General features: G+C 41.6%; 1 protein-coding gene across 1 annotated transcript in view; it reads right to left on the bottom strand.

The window, feature by feature from the left end:
- Positions 1–22,846, bottom strand: part of TTN (titin) — a 276,220-nt gene that overhangs the window by 28,019 nt on the left and 225,355 nt on the right. Inside the window, exons 310-318 of the mRNA XM_058712718.1 lie at positions 22,513–22,815; positions 5,294–22,399; positions 4,419–4,715; positions 3,734–4,321; positions 3,338–3,640; positions 2,924–3,220; positions 958–1,245; positions 547–846; positions 2–304 (exon numbers count right to left, since the gene is read on the bottom strand). Of these exons, the coding sequence (XP_058568701.1) occupies positions 2–304; positions 547–846; positions 958–1,245; positions 2,924–3,220; positions 3,338–3,640; positions 3,734–4,321; positions 4,419–4,715; positions 5,294–22,399; positions 22,513–22,815 (19,785 nt within the window). The remainder of the gene's footprint in view (position 1; positions 305–546; positions 847–957; positions 1,246–2,923; positions 3,221–3,337; positions 3,641–3,733; positions 4,322–4,418; positions 4,716–5,293; positions 22,400–22,512; positions 22,816–22,846) is intronic.

Here is a 22,846-nt window from a genome sequence, read left to right as displayed (position 1 = left end):
CCAATAGGATCAGCAGCTTTGTAGAAGTCAGATGGTTCAGAAAATGGACCCTGACCAGCAGCATTTACAGCACAAACTCGGTATTGGTAGTCATTGTTTTCTGTGAGTCCTGTCACTTTCTCTCTGGTGTCACGGATAGTCTCCTTTAGGACTTTAAACCATCCTAGGCTTTTCTTGTCTCTTTTCTCAAGGAAATAGCCACTCACTTCACTACCACCATCAGCAATTGGCCTGCTCCAGACAACAGTCATTGAATTCTTGGTAATCTGTGTCACCTCTGGTACGCCTGGAGGTCCAGGAGTAACTATTTAAAAAGAAAAGGAAAAGGAGTTTGAAGGATCAACACCACTGATAAATTCATTTTCAAGAATAGTAGTTTTACTTATTATACTTTCCACCTTTTGAAAAGGATGATAATGAGGGGAGATGTGAGATAAAAGAAAATCAAAATCATTCTAAGAAAACATATTCACAAACTAGCAGAATAGTTTATTTGTAAAATATTCAAGCATTTGATTTCAGTTTCCTGATGAAATTATGTCTCACCAAATGCATTCTTTGCTACCACTGGATCAGATTCCAGTGGATCGCCAATTCCATATTTGTTCACGGCTCGAACCCGGAAGATGTATTCATTTCCTTTGATAATTTTGGTGGTTGTAATGATGCACTCTTCCAAATTTTCGGACACCATAGACCACACAACGCGGCTTGTCTCACGTTTTTCCACGATGTAGTGAGTGATTTTTGCACCGCCATCATCTGCTGGCGGGCGCCAGAGAAGAGTTATCTTTTCAGCAGTGACCGTCTTGAATTCAATTGGTCCACCTGGAGGTCCTGGTTTGTCTGTTAATGAAAGAATGAAACAATATGTCAGTACTTTTTAGAAGACTACTCATTTAAAATTGCTAAGTTTTAGATAATAAAATATGATGTTGTCCTATAATCAGCACCTACCAAGGATCTGTACTCTGATGGTGGCTGAGGCTGAGCCCATGGCATTCCTTAGTTTTAATTCATAGATTCCACTATTAAGGCGATTTGCATCTTTGATGAGTATAGATGCAAGGTCAGTGGTATTTTCAACACACACCAGTGCATTGGTTTGTAACTCTTTATCATCTTTGTACCACTCAATTGTAGGCTCAGGTTTCCCAGAAATGCCAGCTCTGAGCTTCACAGATGTACCTGCTCTATATTTGACAACTTCTGTATATTCTAGAGGCAAATCAATTACAGGTCCACCTGCAAGAGAAACAGATGAGAAATATTTAAAGGATCACAAGGATGGAAAAAATAATTGCAACTTCAAAGTAAGGCCATTGGTCTTTATTAAGTAATATAGTACTTTTTTTTTTTTACATGGTAGTTCTAATTTTATTTACCTATTATTTTAAATTTTTTGTTTTTAATGTTTTTGTTTTATTTTTAAATAATGTTTTAATAATGTTTTAATGTTTTATTTTTGAGGTGGATAGAGCATGAGCAGGGGAGGGGCAGAAAGAGAGGGAGACACAGAATCGGAAGCAGGCTCCAGTCTCCAAGCTGTCAGCACAGAGCCCAACGTGAGGCTCGAACTCACAGACTGTGAGATCATGACCTGAGCCGAAGTCGGATGCTTAACCAACTGAGCCACCCAGGCACCCCATATTTACCTATTATTTTAAACAGTAGAACTTTACAAGCCATAGTTCTATCCCAGATGGGGAAGAAAGGTTGTAAGGAAGCTCTGCCCTCCAATGACACACTAATTGCACAAGGACATCAATGCCTTTGAAATGTATTTTAAAGTCTATCAGGTATTTAATTCTAAGGATAAAATGGGATATGGTAGTGAGAACATCCCTAAAGAAGTTGTATTATCCATTTTCTTTCATTTCAGATTCTCCTTTCTTTTCCTCTATCTCCTATTCTTGTTATTTTCTCTTCCCAGTTCACTGATATCCAAGTGTGGATTGTTCATGTCTGACTCTTGAAGTCTGAATTCATTACTCACAGAGTATTTCACTGGACAGATTTTCTGCCAGGCTGGTTAGAAGCTTAGGACTTTTGAGAAACTAAATTTGAGAATAAATTCAAATTTATTTGTGTGACTTGCTTCACAGTCTCACAACAGTGTTCACAAAGCCTGATTCATAAAGAGCAGCCTTGAGGTTCTCAGCATGAGGACAGGAGTGGATACTTATGCCGAGACACCATAGAGACTCCTTGAACACACGGAACTTTTAAAAAGAGTATCATAGGGTACATAACCCTCATGAAATTTTAATTTTGAAACCACTGTTGAGTTGAATCTGTTCTTTATCTTCTATAATGGTCAAGTGTGTGTATTTTGTAATGACAGCAATGTAGACAGAATTCTGGAGTCTGTCTCTTTGAATTCCCACTCTACACTGATGAGCTGCTTGATGTTGGGGAAGTTACATATAAGCACTCTAAACCTCAGTTTCTCTTCTGTAAAATGGGATAATGTTAGGGCTGTTAGAATTAAGGGAGAGAATTCATGAAAGCACCCAGTATATGTTAGCTGCTGCTAATACTATCATTAATGCCTCTGTTTAGTCTTTCATTTATGTAAGACGAAAATTATCTGAACACTCAACCATGGTTTTAATTATTCTCATGTTTTAAAATAGAAAAAAGGGAAAGTGCCAACTCATAAATACAATCAAAGAATTCTAAAAGGTTGAAGTTGCAAAGGACTTTAGATATCCTGTAGTCCAAATCTCACATTTTACAGTTAGGTCAAGAGACCAGGAGAGATTAAGGAATTTTCCTAAGATTCTCAGCTAGTTCATATACTTTCTTCAAATATCTAATTAAGGTGCATAGTCAAAGTTATTCTATAGATTAGAACCAGAAAAAGCAAGGAAAGATATTGGGTTAAAATGCTATTGGGATTAAAAGTTCTAAAAATGCTTACCATAAGAATCGATGCACGTAATGGGGCCTACAACCTCAGATGGATTGCTGACAGAACCAACGGCATTCCTAGCAAAGACCCGGAATTCATACTGGGAATTCTGAGTCAAGCCAGAGACAGTGAATTGAGTCTCGATAACATTGGTGAAGCTGGCCTTGGTCCATCTGCCATCTGGAAGGTCTCGTCTCTCAACAATATAGCCTGTAATCTTGCTTCCTCCATCGAAAGCTGGTTGTTGCCAAGAAAGGTGGACAGAGTTTTTGGAAATATCAGTGATACGGACATTTCTCGGGGGCTCTGAGGAAATAAGAGAAAGCAAATCAGTGGAACTTATGTCAACATTATTTTGCTTTTCAGAAATAAGATTTTCATTTTTAAGTAGTCAGAATTGTCCTTCTTATGAAAAATACATACCACAGGCATCAATGGCTAGGACTGGTTCAGAAGGATGGCTGGGTTTTCCAACACCAGCAGCATTTTCTGCATATACCCTAAATTCATAAATAAGTCCAGCACTGATCGTTGTGACTTTGAAGTGAGTTGTGCGGATGACCAATTTGTTGGCTTTCTGCCACAAAATACTGTTTCTGTCTTTCATTTCCAGGTGGTAGCCTATAACTGCACTGCCTCCATTGGACACTGGTTCATGCCAGCCCACGGTGATGCTTTCTCGAGTAACATTAGTGACCCAGGGTGTAGATGGTGGTCCAGGTGTTGCTACAAAAGACAGGAATCCCTTAGGTTAGTACAGATATTTAAAACACTTATGTAAATGAAAACCTGGGATCTTTGAAAAGTTCAACAACTTACTGTATGGTAATTTGACAATCACACAAGCTGAATCTATGTGATCACTGATGCCAAAGCGATTTTCTGCCTTGACGCGGAATTGGTATTCTTCTCCTGTGGTCAGTTTCATGACTTTAATCATGGTCCTTGCAACCGTTGCAGACACTTCAGTCCATACTGCAGTACTTGTCTCTCTCTTGAGTACAATGTAGTTGGTAACTTGACTTCCACCATCATACTTAGGTGGCTCCCATTTGAGAGTCACGCTTTCTTCTGTTATATTGCTAATAACAACAGGGCCAGTAGGGGGACCAGGCCTATCCAATACAATGATGTTAATGAAAGCTTTTGTTGTTCCACTGGCATTGGCGGCAGTGATCTCATATCTTCCAGCATCAGCAGTAACGCTTTCTTTGAGATTGATGGTCAGGTTCTCAGCAGTAATTTCAGTGTTAAACCTCATGGTTGCTTTCAGGGGGACACCATCTTTTGATAAGGTCACTTTGGGCAGTGGTTTTCCAGAAATAGGAATGTCAACTTTAAGGTTTGAACCAGCTCTAACATATACAGTATGACTTGGGAAATTCTTCATATCAATTTCAGGTGGTTCTGAAAGATAAGAATATGTCAGATGAAGGTGAAAAAGAGTTTCTAAAAATTAATACAAACCACTTCAAATTTTGCTTTTACATAAAATTAGACATACCCAGTTGTTCCTTAATAAGAACAGGAAGCAGAAGCTCTCTGGGGTCACTCAGACCAGCTTGATTTTCAGCAAACACCCGGAAAAAGTATTCAGAATTCTCCCTCAGACCAGAAACAACATGATGGGTTGATTTCACCATTGCGCATTTAACCCAATTTTTCTGTCCCTTTTCTAGTGCTTCAATGACATAGTGTACAATTCTGCTTCCACCGTCATGTTCTGGCTTCAACCAGGTCAGGGAAACACTATCTTTGGATACACCTGTTACTCCAAGTTTTTCAGGTGGGCTTGGTTTTTCTAAGAAAGTAAAACATCAAAATAAAGGGATTATTACAACATTCCTCCCCTCATATGTGTTCTTTCTGCACTGTCAGAGAAAAATTTTAAATGAAGGCTACATACTTAATCTTTGATTTGAGTCTCTCCTTTCATATGACCAGTTTAGCTTCTGAGCCAAGCAAAACTTCCCCAAGCTTTGGTCATTACATGTCAGGATATGTCATTGGAGTCAAATTCAAATTAAGTGTCAAATGACTAGATTAAATGGTAAAATGCATCCCAAATTTATCATGGGTATAAAAGTGAGGAATAAGATGAACAATCTTGTAAGATTTCAGCACACACATACTATATATGTGCAGTCAAATTCAGTTATACTTAAATTCAATATATATTTTCCAATTCCAGCTATGTAAGTTTCTGCAATTTATCAACAAAAAAACTTTTTGTATTAGAGATTTCATGCTGTGCTATAGTATGAATTGTTGAGGTGTGAACTAAAAGCCTTTAAAATTAAGTGAGACTAATTAGAATGATTCATCATATTCTAGGAAAATTAATACAGATATAAGATGTTCTTTGTTTTTAAAACATACCTGTTATTTTTACTCCTTCTTTTGTTTCTGCTGGTACACCAACACCAAACTCATTTTCTCCAGAGACTCGGAAGTAGTAAATTGCCCCTTCTTGTAAGTTGGTAACTTTGTAGGAGAGGCGGTTACAGTTGTTGGTCACAGAGACCCATGCTTTCTTACTGGCCTCACGTTTTTCTATGTGGTAATTCTTCACTGGTGCTCCACCATCGTTTTCCGGAACATCCCAGGATAACACTGCAGACTCTTTGGTTATATCATGTACAGTAATATTGGTCGGAGGACCAGGAGAATCTAAAACTTTGACAACTAAAGTCAGTGAAGCAGCGTTCAAAATATTCTGAATTGTTAATGTGTATTTTCCAGAATCACTTCTGTTGGCATTTTCAATAGTAAGTGATGTGCGAGAGTCTGTGGAATCAATATAAGCTCTAGTGCGGAGGTCAGAGTCTGGCTTACTCCACGAGACACTAGGTACTGGTCTTCCTCGGAAAGGTACAGTCATGGTAAATGAGGAACCAGCCTTGACAATCAAGGTCTTCTTCATTTCACTGTCAAGTTCAAATACAGGTTCTTCTTCTCTTTCTTTTGCTATTTGGGGATCAGAGCAATCACTGGGATCACTAGCACCAACCTTATTGATAGATCTTACTCTGAAAACATATTCAGCTCCTGTTGTTAGTCCACCTATGGTATATTCTGTGCCTCTTAAATTCTGAATGGCAGTTTCCCATTCAGTCTCATCAGATTTTTTGTATTCTACAGTGTATCCAGTTACTGGGGCCCCACCATCAAACAAGGGCTTAACCCAGCTAATAGTTATATTTGTCTTGCCTGAGTCCACAATTCTGGGTTTGGATGGAGGAGATGGTAAGAACACTGGATCTTCTGCCCGAATTAAGGGAGAGGGTTCACTTGGAAGGCTCAGGCCAGCAGCATTTTCCGCATAAACCCGGTACTCATATTCACATCCTTCCCGAAGTCCAGTTGATTTCACTCTCAGATCATAAACTGGTTTTTTGTTTACACGCACCCATCGTAGGCTGTTTTTCTCTCGCCTTTCAATTATATATCCAGAGATTTCACTGCCTCCATCACTCTCAGGTCTTGACCAGCAAAGTGTCATGAACTCTTTGGTCACAGACGTAATTTCCAAAGATGTGGGTGGACTTGGAACTGTAAAAGGATCTAGTGCCTTTACTGCCACACTCTCTAAGGGCTCACCAACACCATATTTATTAACACCTGTTACTCTAAAGATGTATTCATTGCCTTTGAGTAACTTGGTTACTTTACAGGATGTTGTCCTTAATTCTCCTTCACATATTGTCCATGCGAGGTGGCTCGTTTCACGTTTTTCTACAATGTAATAGTCGATGTCTGCCCCACCATTTTCTTGGGGCGGTCCCCAGGAAAGAGAGCATTTCTCAGCTGTGAGGCCAGTTATTTCAAGTGGTCCTGCTGGTGGGCCAGGCTTATCAAGTACCTTGCAATTAATTGCCATAGACCGAGTTCCTGCAACATTCTTTAGTGTTAGTACATACTGCCCAGTGTCTCGTCTGACACAGTCTTTCACTGTTAACAGAGTATCATAGTCCGTTGAGACAATTTCTGTTCTTGCTCTTTCTTCAATTTCTACACCATCCTTGGCCCAGGAAATTACTGGCAGAGGTCGCCCTGCAATGTCTGCATGTATCTTAAGGACCTCTCCAGCTTTGACAACAATAACATCTCGGAACTTGACATCCATCATAATTCTTGGAGCCTCAACATCGTCTTTAACTGTAATAGGTCCAGTGGATTCAGATGGTTCACTAATGGAGTCAGCAGCATTCTTTGCAAAAACCCGGAATTCATAACGCTGATCTTCAGTAAGTTCAGTTACTTCAAAGTATGTTTCTTGTATGTTAGTAAAATTGCACTTCAGCCACCGGCCATCAGGTAGTTCTCTACGTTCGACAATGTATCCTGTGATCTTAGCTCCACCATCATAATGTGGTTTAGACCATTTAAGTGACACTGATTTTCTTGTGATATTTGTGACTTCAGGTTGTCCAGGAGGGTCACAAGGATCTCTTGCAGGGACTGGCTCACAAGACTTACTGCATTTACCAATTCCAGCAATATTCTCAGCATATACACGATACTCATACATCAGTCCTTCATCAAGGCCAGAGACTTTCATTTGAGTATCAGTGATGAGGATTTTATTTGCTTTTGACCAAAGAATACTGCTTCTCTCTTTATATTCAAGGTGATAGCCAATTACTTGACTTCCTCCATCATTTACTGGCACTTGCCAGGTTACAACCATGGTAGATTTCGTGGCATGTACAACTTTAGGAGTACCAGGAGGACCTGGGGGGCTGAATGGATACTCTGCAACAACAGGTGAAGATTCACTGTAGGAACTCTTGCCATAGCGGTTTTCTGCACAAACACGGAACTGATACTCACTTCCTGTTGTCAGACGAACTATTTTAATGGATGTTCTTGCAACTGCTTGTGAGACTGTGTGCCATGTTGTAGAAGTGGTTTCTCTCTTTTCAACGATGTAATTGCTAATTTGGCAGCCACCGTCATAGTCTGGAGGAGTCCAAGAAATTGTTACATTGTCACAGCTAACTTCATCAATATGTACAGGTCCTGGAGGTCCTGGTCTGTCAAGGACAATTACAGTAATAGGAACTGTTATGGATCCAGCACTGTTTGAAACACATAATTCATAAGTTCCAACATCTTCCCTTGAAGCTTCCTTAATAGACAGTGATGTTACAGTCTTTGAAGAAGAAACATTGACCCTCGTGGTTTCTTTAAGAATCTGACCATCTTTTTTCCAGCTTACAGTAGCTTGAGGTCTTCCTTTAAACGGAACATCAATCTTAAGTTGGTCTCTAGCCTTTACATTGAAAGTGTTGAAAGGAAGCTCAACTGAGGGCTTTATTTCAATATCCCTTGCAATTACTGGCACTCCAAGTTGTCTTGGATCACTTCGTCCCTTTTCATTAACTGCAGCTACCCTGAAGGTATACTCTTCTCCAGCAGTTAGCCCAGATATAGTTGCTTCTAGAGTCTTGACTTGTGTGCATGTGCTCCATTTTTCACTCCCTTTAGTCTGCATTTCAACTACATAACCAGTAATTTTGCTGCCACCATCACTTTCTGGTTTCTCCCACTTAATTGTAGCTGTGTTACGAGTCACATCGACAAGAGTTACTCTTCCAGGTGGGAGGGGTGGTTCAGAAACTTTAACAGGTTCAGCTGTTTCAGCTGGCAAACCAATCCCGTATTCATTGGAAGCCAAGACTCGGAAGTAGTAAGAACATCCTTCTTGTAGATTTTCAATTTTGAAAGAATTCTTAGTGCAATTGTTTGTAACAGTAGCATATGCTTTTCTTGTAGTTTCCCGTTTTTCAACAATGTAGTTTGTAATCTTAGCCCCACCATCAATAAGTGGTGGTTCCCAAGACAACATCACCGAGTCTTTCTTTACCTCTCTTACATTCAAATTCACAGGGGCACTGGGCGAGTCAAGAACTCTGACGTTAACAAAAGCTGTTTTGGAGCCACTGTTATTTTCTAGTGTCAGATTATACCGACCGCTATCAAATCTGGTAACGTTATCAATTACCAACATTGTGTACGAGCTGGTCACCTCAATCTGGGCCCTCTCAGTGAGAACGCCTTCGGCCTTTTCCCATTTAACTTCAGGCTCTGGTCGACCTTTGATTGTGACAAATAAGCGTAAAGTAGTACTTGCACGCAGAACGACCACCTTTCTGAGATCAGCATCAAGTTCTATTTCTGGTGGCTCTAGCCTCTCTTTAGCAACAACTGAGCCAGGTATAGTTGCAGGTTCACCTACACCTTCAGAATTGATGGCACAAATACGGAAGTTATATTCAGTATTTTCTTTAAGCTTGGTCACTGTGAACTGCTTTCCTTGTAATCCTGTTGGTGGAGTGCAAATTGTCCATTCATCAGCCGCATCCTCTTTGACCTCAACAACATAGCCCTTGACAGGTGCACCACCATCATAAATTGGCTTATTCCATGCCAGGGAGACAGAAGATCTGGAAGTATCTGTTACTTTTGGATTACTTGGTGGACCTGGTGGATACAAAGCATCACACGCACGATAGAAAACAGATGGCTCACTAGGTTCACCCACACCAGCTGCATTTTCAGCAGCAACTCTGAACTCATAGGAATGACCTTCGGTAAGGCCAGTTACTCTGAGTCGGAGATCTGTTAGTGTTTTCTTGTTGCACTTGGTCCATCTAATACCTTCCTTATCTCGTTTTTCAAGAATGTAACCCTCAATTTCAGCACCTCCATCATCCACTGGGCGTGCCCATGTTACTACCATAGAGTCTTTGGTGATTGCTGAGGCTTCAGGTGGTGAAGGAGGACCTGGTGGTTTATAAGGATTACAGGCTATGACAGGCTCAGATTCCAAAGGCTCTCCAATTCCATATTTATTTACAGCCATGACACGGAAAATGTACTCATTACCAGGAAGAAGTTTAGTGACTTTGTAGTTAAGGGCCTGTACCTCAGTTGAAACCTGGGTCCAGGAGAGTCTGCTTGTTTCTCTCTTTTCAATGATGTAATGTGAAATACTAGCACCACCATCTTGTAAAGGTGGGTTCCATGCCAGGTAACATTTCTCAGCAGTCACTCCAGAAACTTTCAGAGGTCCTTCAGGGGGCCCTGGCCTGTCAAGTACCTTTACGGTAATTGGGATAGACTTCGTACCACCAACATTGCTGAGTTTCAGAATATATTGTCCTCCATCAGTACGTATGCAGTCTTTGACAACAAGAGTGGTTCTCTGAATAGTAGACTTAATTTCCATCCTAGCAGCTGTTTCTTCAAGCTCTCTTCCATCTTTTGACCAAACAATATCAGGTATAGGTTTGCCGCGGATATCAGCTTCAAGGACAAAAGTCTCTCCTGCATGAACAACGATTACATCTTTATATTTTGGATCCATCGAGGCATTGGGTGCATCAATTTCATCTCTTGCAGTGATGGCACCAGTGCTTTCAGACGGTTCACTTAAGTTGCCAGCTGCATTTCTTGCAATTACTCTAAATTCATATCTTTGGTCTTCTACAAGTCCACTCACTGTAAATTCAGTTTCTAATACATTGGTAAAGCTGGCTTTCATCCAGCGGCCATCAGGTAGATCTTTCTTCTCTACAATATAACCTGTTATTTTGCTACCACCATCATAGGCAGGTTTCTTCCATTTCAGTGTGACATTGTTTCTTGTAATAACAATGGCTTCAGGGCGACCAGGCGGGTCACATGGATCACGAGCGACAAAGCATTCTGACACTTTGCTAGGCTTGCCAATGCCAACAATATTTTCAGCAGAAACTCTGAACTCATACTCAAGGCCTTCATCAAGCCCAGTTGTTTTGAATTTGGTGTCTTGAATGAGAGTCTTATTTAATTTGACCCATAAAATGCTGTTCTTTTCTTTCTGTTCAAGATGGTAGCCAATAACTTTGCTACCTCCATCATTAACTGGCTCATGCCACTGCACAACCATTTGATCTCTTGAAATTGATGTCACAAAAGGAGTTCCAGGTGGTCCAGGTTCTTTAAATGGATATTGTACAATAACCGGTTTAGAATCCAGAGGGGCACTTTTTCCATACCTGTTTTCTGCAAAAATTCTAAACTGGTATTCAGTGCCTGTTTTCAGTTTGGTTACTTTTATCGTTGTTCTTGCAACTGTTGCTGATACTATATGCCAAGTGGTGGTAGTTGTATCTCGCTTCTCTACAATGTAGTTGCTTATTTGGCAGCCACCAGTATAGGCTGGAGGTTCCCAAGATATGACCACAAAGTCTGCACTAACTTCATCAAACCTAACTGGTCCAACTGGAGGTCCAGGCTTTTCCAAAACAATAATGCTGAGATTTTCTGTTGCTGTACCTGCACTATTTGTTGCTGTTATAGTATATTTTCCAAAGTCATCTTTGTTACTCTCTTTAATGTGCAAAATAGTTGAAGTAGCTGTTTCCTCAACATTTACTCTTGTTGTCTGTTTAAGAGGTTCACCATCTTTGACCCATGAAATTGTAGGTCTTGGTCGGCCGATAACTGGAATTTCAATTTTAAGATCTTCCCCAGCTTGGACACTGTATGTGTTAAATGGTAACTTAAAACTAGGCTGTATAGTCAAGTCCTTGGCTATCACAGGAACACCAAGCACTCTTGGATCGCTTTTTCCTTTCTCGTTGTAAGCCTTGACACGGAACTGATATTCTTGTCCAGAGCTCAAGCTAGTAACAACTGCGTTACAGACTTTGGATTCAGCCACAACACTCCATTTTTCTGTTCCTTTAGGCTGCATTTCAACAACATACCCCAAGACTCTGCTACCACCATCATGTTCAGGTTTCTCCCACATCAACGAGGCACTGGTCTGGGACACATCAGTGAGTGTAACTTTTCCTGGTGGGGAAGGAGGTTCAGCAGCTTTCACAGCATCAACAGTTTCCACTGGAACACCAACTCCAAATTCATTTTCAGCCATAACTCTAAAGTAATAAATGGCTCCTTCTGTAAGATTCTCAACTTTAAAGCTTGTTTTACCACATTTATTACTCACATTAGCATAGGCTTTTCTGGTTGACTCACGTTTGTCAATAACATAGTTCTTGACCTTTGAACCCCCATCGATGATGGGTGGTTCCCATACCAGAAGGACAGAATCTTTTTTCACTTCTTTGACTGTCAAATTCTGTGGTGGTCCTGGGGTGTCAAGAACTTTCACAGTTACAAAAGCAGATTTAGATCCGCTGCTGTTTTCCAGCTTGAGAATGTATTTTCCAGCATCATTTCTATCACAGTTATCTATTGATAGTTGAGTATAGTTTACTCCCTTTTCAATTTGGACCTTATCTGTGAATTCACCTTCCTCTCGAGACCAGGTGATTTCAGGTGTTGGGCGACCTTTGAATGGAATGTGAATTCTGGCAGATCCACCAGCTCTTACAACGATTCCTTTCCTTAATTCAGAGTCAAGGTCAAGTTCAGGTGCTTCAAGTTTATCTTCTGGCTTCACAGTACCAGGAACTGATGTGGCCTCACCTAAACCAACTTTATTGAGGGCACAGACGCGTATTTTATACTCTTGGTGCTCAATGAGTTTTGCAATTTCAAATCGAGTGACTCTCAGGCCAGTCTGTGGAGTAACTATTTGCCATTCTTCCTCATCTGCTTTACAGATTTCTACTACATATCCTAGGATCTCACTGCCACCATCATAGATGGGCTTACCCCAGGCAAGTGTAATTGAATTTTTAGTGGTGTCTACAATGTGTGCATTTGTGGGTGGGCCAGGTTTGAACACAGGATCGCAAGCCTTGTAATAAACTGTAGCTGGACTTGGTTCTCCAACTCCAGCAGCATTTTCTGCAGAGACTCTGAATTCGTACTCGTGATCTTCTGTTAATCCCGTTACTCTCAGACGCAAATCTGTAATGCGGCGTTTGTTACATTTTATCCACCTAATGCCACTTCTGTCTCTTTTCTCTACAATGTAACCAATAATCTCACTTCCACCATCACTATCTGGACGGTTCCAACAGACGGTCATGGAATCCTTGGCAATGTTTGTGACTTCCAAGTTTTTCGGTGGTCCAGGAAGCACAAATGGATTTTTCATTAGTACTGGTGCAGATTCCAAAGGCTCTCCAACACCGTATTTGTTGACAGCCATTATACGGAAAACATATTCATTCCCTTCTAGGAGTTTGGTAACTTTCAGAGAATTGGTCACAACTTCCGAAGCAACAACAGTCCAGGCAAGTCGACTCGTTTCTCTCTTTTCAACAACATAGTGAGAAATGTCACTGCCACCATCTTGAAGTGGTGGAGACCATGTTAAAGAGCATTTTTCAGAAGTGACTCCAGTAACCTGGACTGGCCCTTCTGGAGGTCCTGGTCTATCTAATACTTTCACATTTACTGGGAATGACTTAGAACCTGCAACATTGGAAGCTCTTAAAATATACTGTCCACCATCAATTCTAATGGCATCCTTTATAATAAGTAAAGCCTTGAAATCTGTGTTCTTTATTTCACATCTGGCAGATTCTTCAACTTCCTTATCTCCTCGTAACCACTCAATGGTAGGTAGGGGCTTTCCATGGACGTCAGCCTCAAGCCTGAATGTTTCTCCAGCATTTACCACAATCGTGTCTCTGAATTTTGGATCCATTGAAATTCTTGGGAGTTCAACCTCATCCTTGGCAGTTATTGGTCCAGTACTGTCAGAAGGTTTACTTATTGCCCCAGCGGCATTCTTTGCAATGACTCTGAACTCATATCTTTGATCTTCAGTAAGACCTGACACAGTAAATTGAGTTTCAATGACATTTGTGAAGCTGGCTTTCATCCAGCGACCCTCCGGCAAATCACGTTTCTCTACAATGTAACCTGTAATCATACTTCCACCATCATATGCAGGTTTGGTCCATTGTAAAGTGATTTCATTTCTTTTAACCATTATTGCTTCTGGGGTTCCTGGTGGGTCACAGGGATCTCTGGCTACATAGCATTCAGAACTCTTGCTTGCTTTGCCTACTCCAACAATATTTTCAGCATAAACTCTGAATTCATATTCAATGCCCTCTTCCAGATTGAGTGCTTTAAACTGGGTGTCATGAATAATAGTTTTGTTGACTTTTGTCCATAAAATACTATTTCTTTCCTTTCTCTCAAGGTGGTAACCTATGACTGGGCTCCCACCATTATTGATTGGTTCATGCCACTGAATGACCATGGAGTCTTTGGAAATGGCTGTGGCAAATGGTGTGCCCGGGGGGCCTGGTTCTTTGTAGGGATATTGAGCTACAATTGGATCAGACTCCAAGGCAAAGCTTTGTCCATATCTGTTTTCAGCAAAGATTCTGAATTGATATTCTGTACCAGTTTTCAGTTTGGTCACTTTGAGTGTGGTTCTGGCAACAGTAGCAGAAACTGTATCCCATACTGTGGTGGTTGTGTCTCTTTTCTGAACAATGTAGTTGGTGATCTGGCAGCCCCCTGTATATACTGGGGGATTCCAAGATAGTGTAATACTTTCAGCACTGACTTCATCAAATTTAACAGGTCCTTTTGGAGGATCAGGTTTATCTAGAGTTGTAATTTCAATGGATGCTGTTTTCTGACCCACAACATTAGCAACTGTGATTCCATAATGTCCACCATCATCCTTATGAGTTTCTTTAATACTGAGTATAGTGAGGTCAGGTGAGTCCGTGACATTGACTCTTGTAGTCTGCTTCAGTGGAAGATCATCTTTAGTCCAGGTAATGGTTGGCTTAGGACGTCCAGCAATTGGCACTTCTATTTTCAAGTCTTGGCCAACCTGTACACTGTAATTGTTGAATGCAGGTCTTACATCTGGCTCAATGACCAGATCTTTGGCAACTATTGGAACTGCAAGGGACCTAGGATCACTTCTTCCCTTTTCATTTACAGCAACAACTCTAAAGAGATATTCTTCTCCCTGAGTTAGGTTAGTAATTACTGCTTCAAGGGACTTGACACGAGCACACTCTGACCATTTCTCACTGTGTTTAGCTTGCATTTCCACAATATACTGAATGATTTTGCTGCCACCGTCATGTTCAGGCTTTGTCCAACTCAAAGAAACACTGTTTCTGGTGACATCATCCACAGTTATTTTTCCTGGAGGTTGTGGGACTTCTGCAACCTTAACTGGATCAGTAGTGTGGGCAGGAAGGCCAATACCATACTCGTTCTCAGCTGTGACTCTAAAGTAGTAACTGCATCCTTCTTGGAGTTGATCAATCTTCCAAGAATTCTTATGGCAATTTGTTACAACTGCAGCATATGATTTTCTTGTGGCTTCACGTTTCTCAACAATGTAATTTTTAATTTTGGATCCTCCATCCAAAAGAGGAGGCTCCCAGGTAATAGATACTGAGTCTTTAGTGATTTCTGTGACTTTCAGATTAACAGGTGGACTTGGTGTATCCAGGACTCTCACAGTAACAAAGGCAGACTTTGTTCCACTGCTGTTTTCTAACGTGAGAGTATATTTTCCACTATCGTATCGGTTGACGTTGTCAAGAACAAGAGAGGTGAAACTGCTAGTGACATCAATTATAGCTGCATCTCGGATTTCACCATCCATCTTCCCCCATTTAACTTCTGGTGTGGGACGACCTTTAATAGGAACAAATAGCCTTAAGGAGCCACCTGCCCTTATATTTATAATTTTCCTTAGTTCTAGGTCAAGCTCGATGTCTGGGGCTTCCAATTTTTCTTCAACTATAACAGGTCCAGGGACATCAGCATGTTCTCCAACTCCAGCTTTATTAATCGCACAGATACGGAAGTTGTATTCATGCTTTTCCAACAGCTTTTCTACTTCTATATTTGTTTTATTGATTCCAGTTGGTGGAGTGCACATTGTCCATTCACCAACACTCACATCACATTTTTCAACAATGTATCCTTGGATTTCACAGCCACCATCATATATTGGTTTGCTCCAAGAAAGGAAGACAGAAGATCTGGTAACATCCACAACCTTGGGATTGTTTGGAGGTCCTGGTTTATAAATAGGATCACAAGCCTTTTGGTAAGCAGAAGGTGGGCTTGGTTCACTAAGTCCAGCAGCATTCTCAGCTGAGACTCTGAATTCATAATCGTGATTTTCTATGAGTCCAGTTACTCTCAGGCGCAATTCTCCAATCAGGCGTTTGTGGCACCTTGTCCATCTAATGCCCTCCTTATCCCGTTTTTCAAGAACATATCCAAGAATCTCACTGCCACCATCAGATGCTGGTCTTTCCCATACAACAGTCATTGAGTCCTTGGTCACTGTTGTGATTTCTGGGGCCTTTGGCGCATCTGGCACTACAAACGGATTCTTGGCAATTACTGGTTCAGATTCAAGAGGTTCGCCAACACCGTATTTGTTTACAGCCATTATACGGAAAACATATTCGTTGCCTTCAAGAAGCTTAGTAACCTTATGGCTGAGAGTTTGCACATTGGCATCAACCAGAGTCCAAACTAAGCGGCTGGTTTCTCTCCTTTCCACGATATAATTTATGATGTCACTCCCACCATCCTGTAGCGGGGGTTTCCAAGCTAGTGTGCATTTTTCTGCTGTCACTCCTGATACAACAACAGGTCCTTCAGGTGGCCCTGGCCTATCAAGAACTTTGACGTTTACAGTAACTGATCTCTCCCCTGCGACATTTTTGGCCTTTAGTATATAATTTCCACTGTCAACGCGTACTGCGTCCTTTACGCTGAGACTGGTGGCAAAGTCTGTGCTCTTTATTTCTAATCGGGCTGTATCTGAAAGCTCCTGATCACCTTTTATCCACTGAATGGTTGGTATCGGTTTGCCATAAATATCTGCATCAACCCTGAATGACTCGCCAGCATGAACCACAATCGTGTCTTTGTATTTTGGATCCATACTTATCCGTGGTGGCTCTACCTCATCCCTTGCCGTTATTGCCCCTGTGCTTTCTGAAGGCTCACTGAACACTCCTGCAGCATTTCGAGCTATGACCCGGAACTCATATCTATGATCTTCAACTAGGCCAGTTACTTCAAACTGAGTGTCAATGACATTTGTAAAACTGGCCTTCATCCAACGACCCTCAGGCAATTCTTTCTTCTCAACAATATAACCCGTGATCTTGCTTCCACCATCATAAGTGGGTTTCTTCCACTGGAGAGTCACAGAATTTCGCGTGACAATAATTGCCTCTGGCCGTCCTGGTGGGTCGCATGGGTCACGAGCTACATAGCATTCTGACACCTTGCTTGGCTTGCCGATGCCCACGATGTTCTCTGCGGAGACTCTAAATTCATATTCAATGCCTTCATCGAGGCCAGTTGTTTTAAACTTGGTTTGAGGAATAGGTGTTTTATTCAACTTCACCCAGAGGATACTATTTCTTTCCTTGCGTTCTAGATGATAGCCGATGACTTTGCTACCTCCATCACTGACTGGCTCATTCCATTGTACTTCCATGCTGTCCTTGGAGGAGAGTGTTACAAATGGTGTGCCTGGTGGACCAGGAACTTTGAATGGATACTGGGCTACAACAGGCTCTGAATTGAGGTAGGTACTCTTTCCATATCTGTTTTCAGCTGCAATCCTAAACTGATATTCACATCCAGTCTTTAATCTGGAAGCCTTTATTGTTGTCCTTGCAACAGTAGCTGACACAATTTGCCAGGTGGTTGTGGAAGTGTCCCGTTTTTCTACAATGTAATTATTGATAGAACTCCCACCATCATACTTAGGTGGGCCCCAGGAAAGAGTAATACTATCAGCTGTCACTTCATCCATTTTAACTGGTCCAGTTGGAGGCCCTGGTTTGTCAAGAACAATAATATTAAGGGTTTCAGTAGCTTCACCAGCCGAGTTTGTCAACTTAACTGTGTAATGTCCAACATCTTCTCGGCAGGCTTCCTTTATTGTCAGTAGTGAATTATTTTCCGTGCTCTCTGCATTTACTCTAGTTGTCTGCTTCAGTGGTACATCATCTTTATGCCACGTAACAGCAGGTGTAGGGCGTCCAATGAATGGAACATCAACTTTTAGGTCTTCACCTGCCAGTACAGTGAAAGTATTGAACAGGAGTTTGAAGGCCGGTGGGATGACAAGATCTTTGGCAATCACTGGCACACTCAGTTGTCTAGGATCACTGATACCCTTTTCATTCTGAGCTGAAACACGGAAAGAGTATTCTTCACCCTGAATTAATCCAGTTATAGTGGCTTCGGTGACTTTGACTGTGGCACATGTGGCCCATTTGTCACTACCTTTGCTCTGCATCTCAACAATGTAGCCTAGAATTCGGCTGCCTCCATCATGCTCTGGTTTTTCCCAAGAGAGTGACACGCTATTTCTGGTGACATCCATCAAAGTTATTTTTCCTGGAGGAAGGGGTCGTTCTGATGCTTTCACAGATTCTGCAGTTTCAGCAGGCAGCCCGATGCCATATTCATTTTCAGCAAGAACCCTGAAATAGTAACTACACCCTTCTTGAAGCTGGTCTACCTTCCAGGAAGTCTTGTGGCAATTTGTTGCAACAGTTGAATATGCTTTTCTTGTTGATTCCCTCTTTTCAACAATATAGTTCTTTATTTTTGAACCACCATCAAGGAGGGGAGGCTCCCATGTCAATGTGACAGATGTCTTAGTGACCTCCTTTACCTTAAGATCCTGTGGAGGGCCTGGTGTATCTAGTACTCTAACGTTGACAAATGCAGACTTGCTGCCTGAGCTGTTTTCTATAGTTAGTATGTATTTGCCACTGTCGAATCTGTTTACATTTCCAACAATGAGCAGGGTGTAAGAGCTTGTGGATTCAATGCTAGCTTTATCTAAAGATTCTCCATGTTCCCGGGTCCACTTCACCTCAGGTGCAGGCCTTCCTTTGATTGGAACAAAAAGTCTCAGGGTACAACAAGCCCTTATGGTAACAACTTTGCGCAGGTCAGCATCCAGCTCAATTTCTGGAGGTAGCATCCTATCTTCAGCCTTTGGAGTTCCAGGAACAAGTGCAGGTTCTCCCATTCCTTCAGAATTCATGGCATAGATTCGGATTTTATATTCCTGATTCTCTTTGAGGTTGGTGATGGTGTAAGAAGTTGCCTTGAGCCCAGCTGGTGGAGTGACAATCTGCCATTCATCTTCCTCTGGCAGGGCAATCTCAACAATATACCCAGTGATTTCTGAGCCACCATCGTATATTGGTTTATTCCAAGCAATTGAAATGGATGATCTGCTTGTATCTAGAACACGTGGGTTACCTGGTGGGCCGGGCTTAAACACAGCATCACAAGCTTTATAAAATGGACTGGCAGGACTTGGTGCACTAATTCCAGCAGCATTTTCAGCCATAATCCTGAACTCATATTCGTGTCCTTCTGTCAGTCCAGACACTTTATATCTTAAATCTGTAAGAGTTTTTTTGTTGCATTTAACCCAGCGTTGCCCAGCTTTATCATGTCGTTCTACAATATAATTGATGATTTCACTTCCACCATCAGAGTCAGGATGTCCCCAGCAGACAACCATTGAATCTTTAGTAATAGCTGTAACTTCAGGGTTTTTGGGTGGATCAGGGGGTCCATAAGGGTTTACTGCAAGCACAGGCTCTGATTCCAGCGGTTCTCCTACTCCATATTTATTTACAGCCATGACGCGGAATATGTATTCATTGCCTTTCAAAAGTTTAGTGACCTTTAGTTTGGTCACTTGGACTTCGGAGGCTACATTTGTCCATGCCAATCTGCTGGTTTCACGTTTCTGAACTATGTAATGATCAATTTTGGCACCTCCATCATCCAGTGGAGGCAGCCATGACAACACACATTTTTCTGATGTCACTTCGGATACAGTTAAAGGTCTTTCAGGTGGGCCTGGTCTATCAAGAACTTTGACATTGAAAATATGCTTAGCAAAACCACCAGGATTAGTTGCTGTAAGGGTATAGGCACCACTGTCTCTTCTTGATGAATCCTTGTTTACCAGATTAGTTGAGAAATCAGCAATTCTTATTTCTAACTTTGCTGTGCCTTCAAGCTCCTTTCCATCTTTGGTCCATTCCATTGTTGGAGGTGGGCGACCTGAGACATCAGCTTCTAGCTTGAATGTTTCACCTGCTTTTAATATAACTGTGTCTTTAAATTTAACATCCACCATTATCTTTGGTGCTTCCACATCATCCCTGCACGTGATAGCATCTGATGGCTCAGATGGTGGACTAATAGCACCAGCAGCATTTTTAGCAATGACACGGAATTCATAGGCAGCATCTTCTGTTAGGCCACTGACTGTAAATTCATTCTCCAAAATGTTGCTGAAGTTGGCTTTCAGCCACCGTCCATTGGGAAGGTCTCTCTTTTCAACTATATAACTAGTAATTTTAAAGCCTCCAGTATATTCAGGCTTAGCCCATTTAAGTGTCACTGTGTGTCTGGTAATATTTAGAGGAACTGGTTTCCCAGGTGGGTCAATGGGATCTAAAGCAAGCATGGGTTCAGATGGCTTGCTTGGCTTGCTTTTGCCTGCCATGTTTTCTGCGATCACTCGGAATTCATAAGCAATACCATCTGTAAGTCCACTTGATTTGAAAATGTTGCCTGGTACTAATGCTTTGCTCACAGTCTGCCAGAGAATACCGTTTCGTTCTTTTCTTTCAATGTGATATCCTAAAATAGGGCTTCCACCATCAGTAAGAGGTTCATGCCAGCTAATTGTTATTGAATCCTTGGTAACCACCGTCACCTGAGGGGTCCCAGGAGGCCCAGGAACCTTAAATGGATAGCTGGCAACTACAGATGCTGAGGTGATGGGTGGTCCAACTCCATATCTATTTTGAGCTTTTACCCGGAATTGATACTCCACTCCAGTAGTAAGGTGAGTGGCTTTATAGGTAGTGCGTATAACGGTGGTGGCTAACTCAACCCACGTAGTACTGTCAGTCTGTCGCATTTCTACTATATAGTTGCTTATTGGTACACCTCCATCATTCTCAGGTGGGTCCCAAGAGAAGGTTACAAAATCAGATGAAACTTCATCAAATTTGATTGGTCCAGTAGGTGGCCCTGGGATATCATGGACTTGAATGGTGATGGTATCACCAACCTCTCCTACAATGTTTCTTGCTGTTAATGGATAGGGCCCACTATCACTTCTTACACACTCATTGATATTTAAGATGGTTGAAGTTGCTGTATTTTCAACATTAACTCTCTGTGTCTGTTTAAGAATTTGGTCTCCTTTTTTCCACGTAACTGTGGGCTTTGGTCGACCAAGCACTGGAATTTCAACTTTGATGTTGTCACCGGCTCTGGCAATGACTAATTTCTGATAAATGCCACGGAGATCCAATTCTGGAAGCGATGTCTGCTCCTTAACAATGACAGGTCTGCTTTCTCTAGGCGCACTTCTTCCTGCACTGTTCACTGCCATCACTTGGAAGGTGTATTCTTCCCCTTCGGTTAGATTCTTCACAACACATTCTAACCCTTTCACAGTTGTGATATGGGTCCATTGGTCAGAGCCTTTTCTCTGGGCTTCAATCACATAGCCAGTGATCTTACTGCCACCGTCGTGCTTTGGTTTAGGCCATGCTAGGCTGACTGTGCTCTTAGTTATGTCCATAATGTTAAGACTGTCAGGTGGTGATGGTGCTTCGGAGGCTTTTACAGGTTCTGTTGTTTCTGCTGGCTCACCAATTCCATATTCATTTTCTGCCATCACTCTGAAGAAGTATTCACATCCTTCAGTCAAGCCAGTAACTTTATATGTGCATTTATGGCACTTAGTGGTGGCTGTGGAGTAAGATTTCCGTGTTGCTTCTCGTTTTTCCACAATATAGTTTGTTATACGTGAGCCCCCATCTATCAGAGGGAGGTCCCAGTGGAGGGTGACACTGTCCTTTGTGATGTCCGTAGGCCTTAGGTTAAGGACAGGTCCTGGGGTATCCAAGACTCTGACATTAACGAAGCCACTTTTCTTCCCAGCAGGGTTTTCAATGGTCATGACAAATTTACCAGTGTCGTATCTGTTACATTCTGGTATAATCAAAAGAGTAAATGATTCCGTATTCTCAATGTTAGCTCGGTTTTTAAGGTTGATACCATCTTTGGTCCATGTCACTTCAGGAGCAGGACGACCTTTAATTGGGACGAATATTCTAATGCTGAGTCCTGCTCTAACAACAAGTGTTCTTCGAAGCTCAGCATCTAGTTCAAAATCAGGAGCCATTTCCCGTTCTACAATTTCAACATCTGGAATCACTGCTGGCTCCCCAATACCTGCATCATTGATGGCTCTGATTCTAAAATTGTATTTTTCTTTAGTCTGAAGATCAGAGACAACAAATTGAGTGATTCGGAGAGCAGTTCCTGTTGTGTCTTTTATCCAGGCCTCATCTCCTACTTTTTGATGCTCTACAACATAACCAGTGATTTCAAGTCCTCCATCATAATGAGGCTTGCCCCAGGCCAAAGAAGCAGATTTCTTGGTAGTATCAGTGATGTGTGGATTTGAAGGTGGGCCTGGGGGATCTGAAATAGAAACAAAGACACACAAATGTATATTAAGAGTTTAGCTTTTGGATAACTTCTATGAAATATTGGTACTCCCACATGAGTGATGTTGAAAAAAAATAAATACTAACATGCTACATCTTTCATTAGAACAGGATTTGAAGCATCACTAGGTGGACCAATTCCTGCTTTGTTTTCTGCACTGACACGGAATTCGTAGGTATTTCCTTCTTGCAGTCCTGTTACTTTGCATCTGAGATCTGCAACTGGCATCTTTGTTGCTCTCACCCATCGCAAGCCTTTCTTTTCTCTCCTTTCAATGTGATATCCTGTGATTTCACTACCACCATCATCAGCTGGTCTTTTCCAGCTGACAGTGGCAGTGTTTTTAGTGACATTTGAAACCTCTGGTTTTCCAGGAGGGCCAGGGGGACCTGAAAAGAAAGTAAATTTATGAGAAATCCA

This window comes from Neofelis nebulosa, chromosome 2 (assembly GCF_028018385.1).
Source record: "Neofelis nebulosa isolate mNeoNeb1 chromosome 2, mNeoNeb1.pri, whole genome shotgun sequence".
In the NCBI taxonomy this organism is placed as follows: domain Eukaryota; kingdom Metazoa; phylum Chordata; class Mammalia; order Carnivora; family Felidae; genus Neofelis; species Neofelis nebulosa.
The sequence above is the reverse complement of the archived record's forward strand: the minus strand, read 5'-3'. Positions and strand labels throughout refer to the sequence as shown.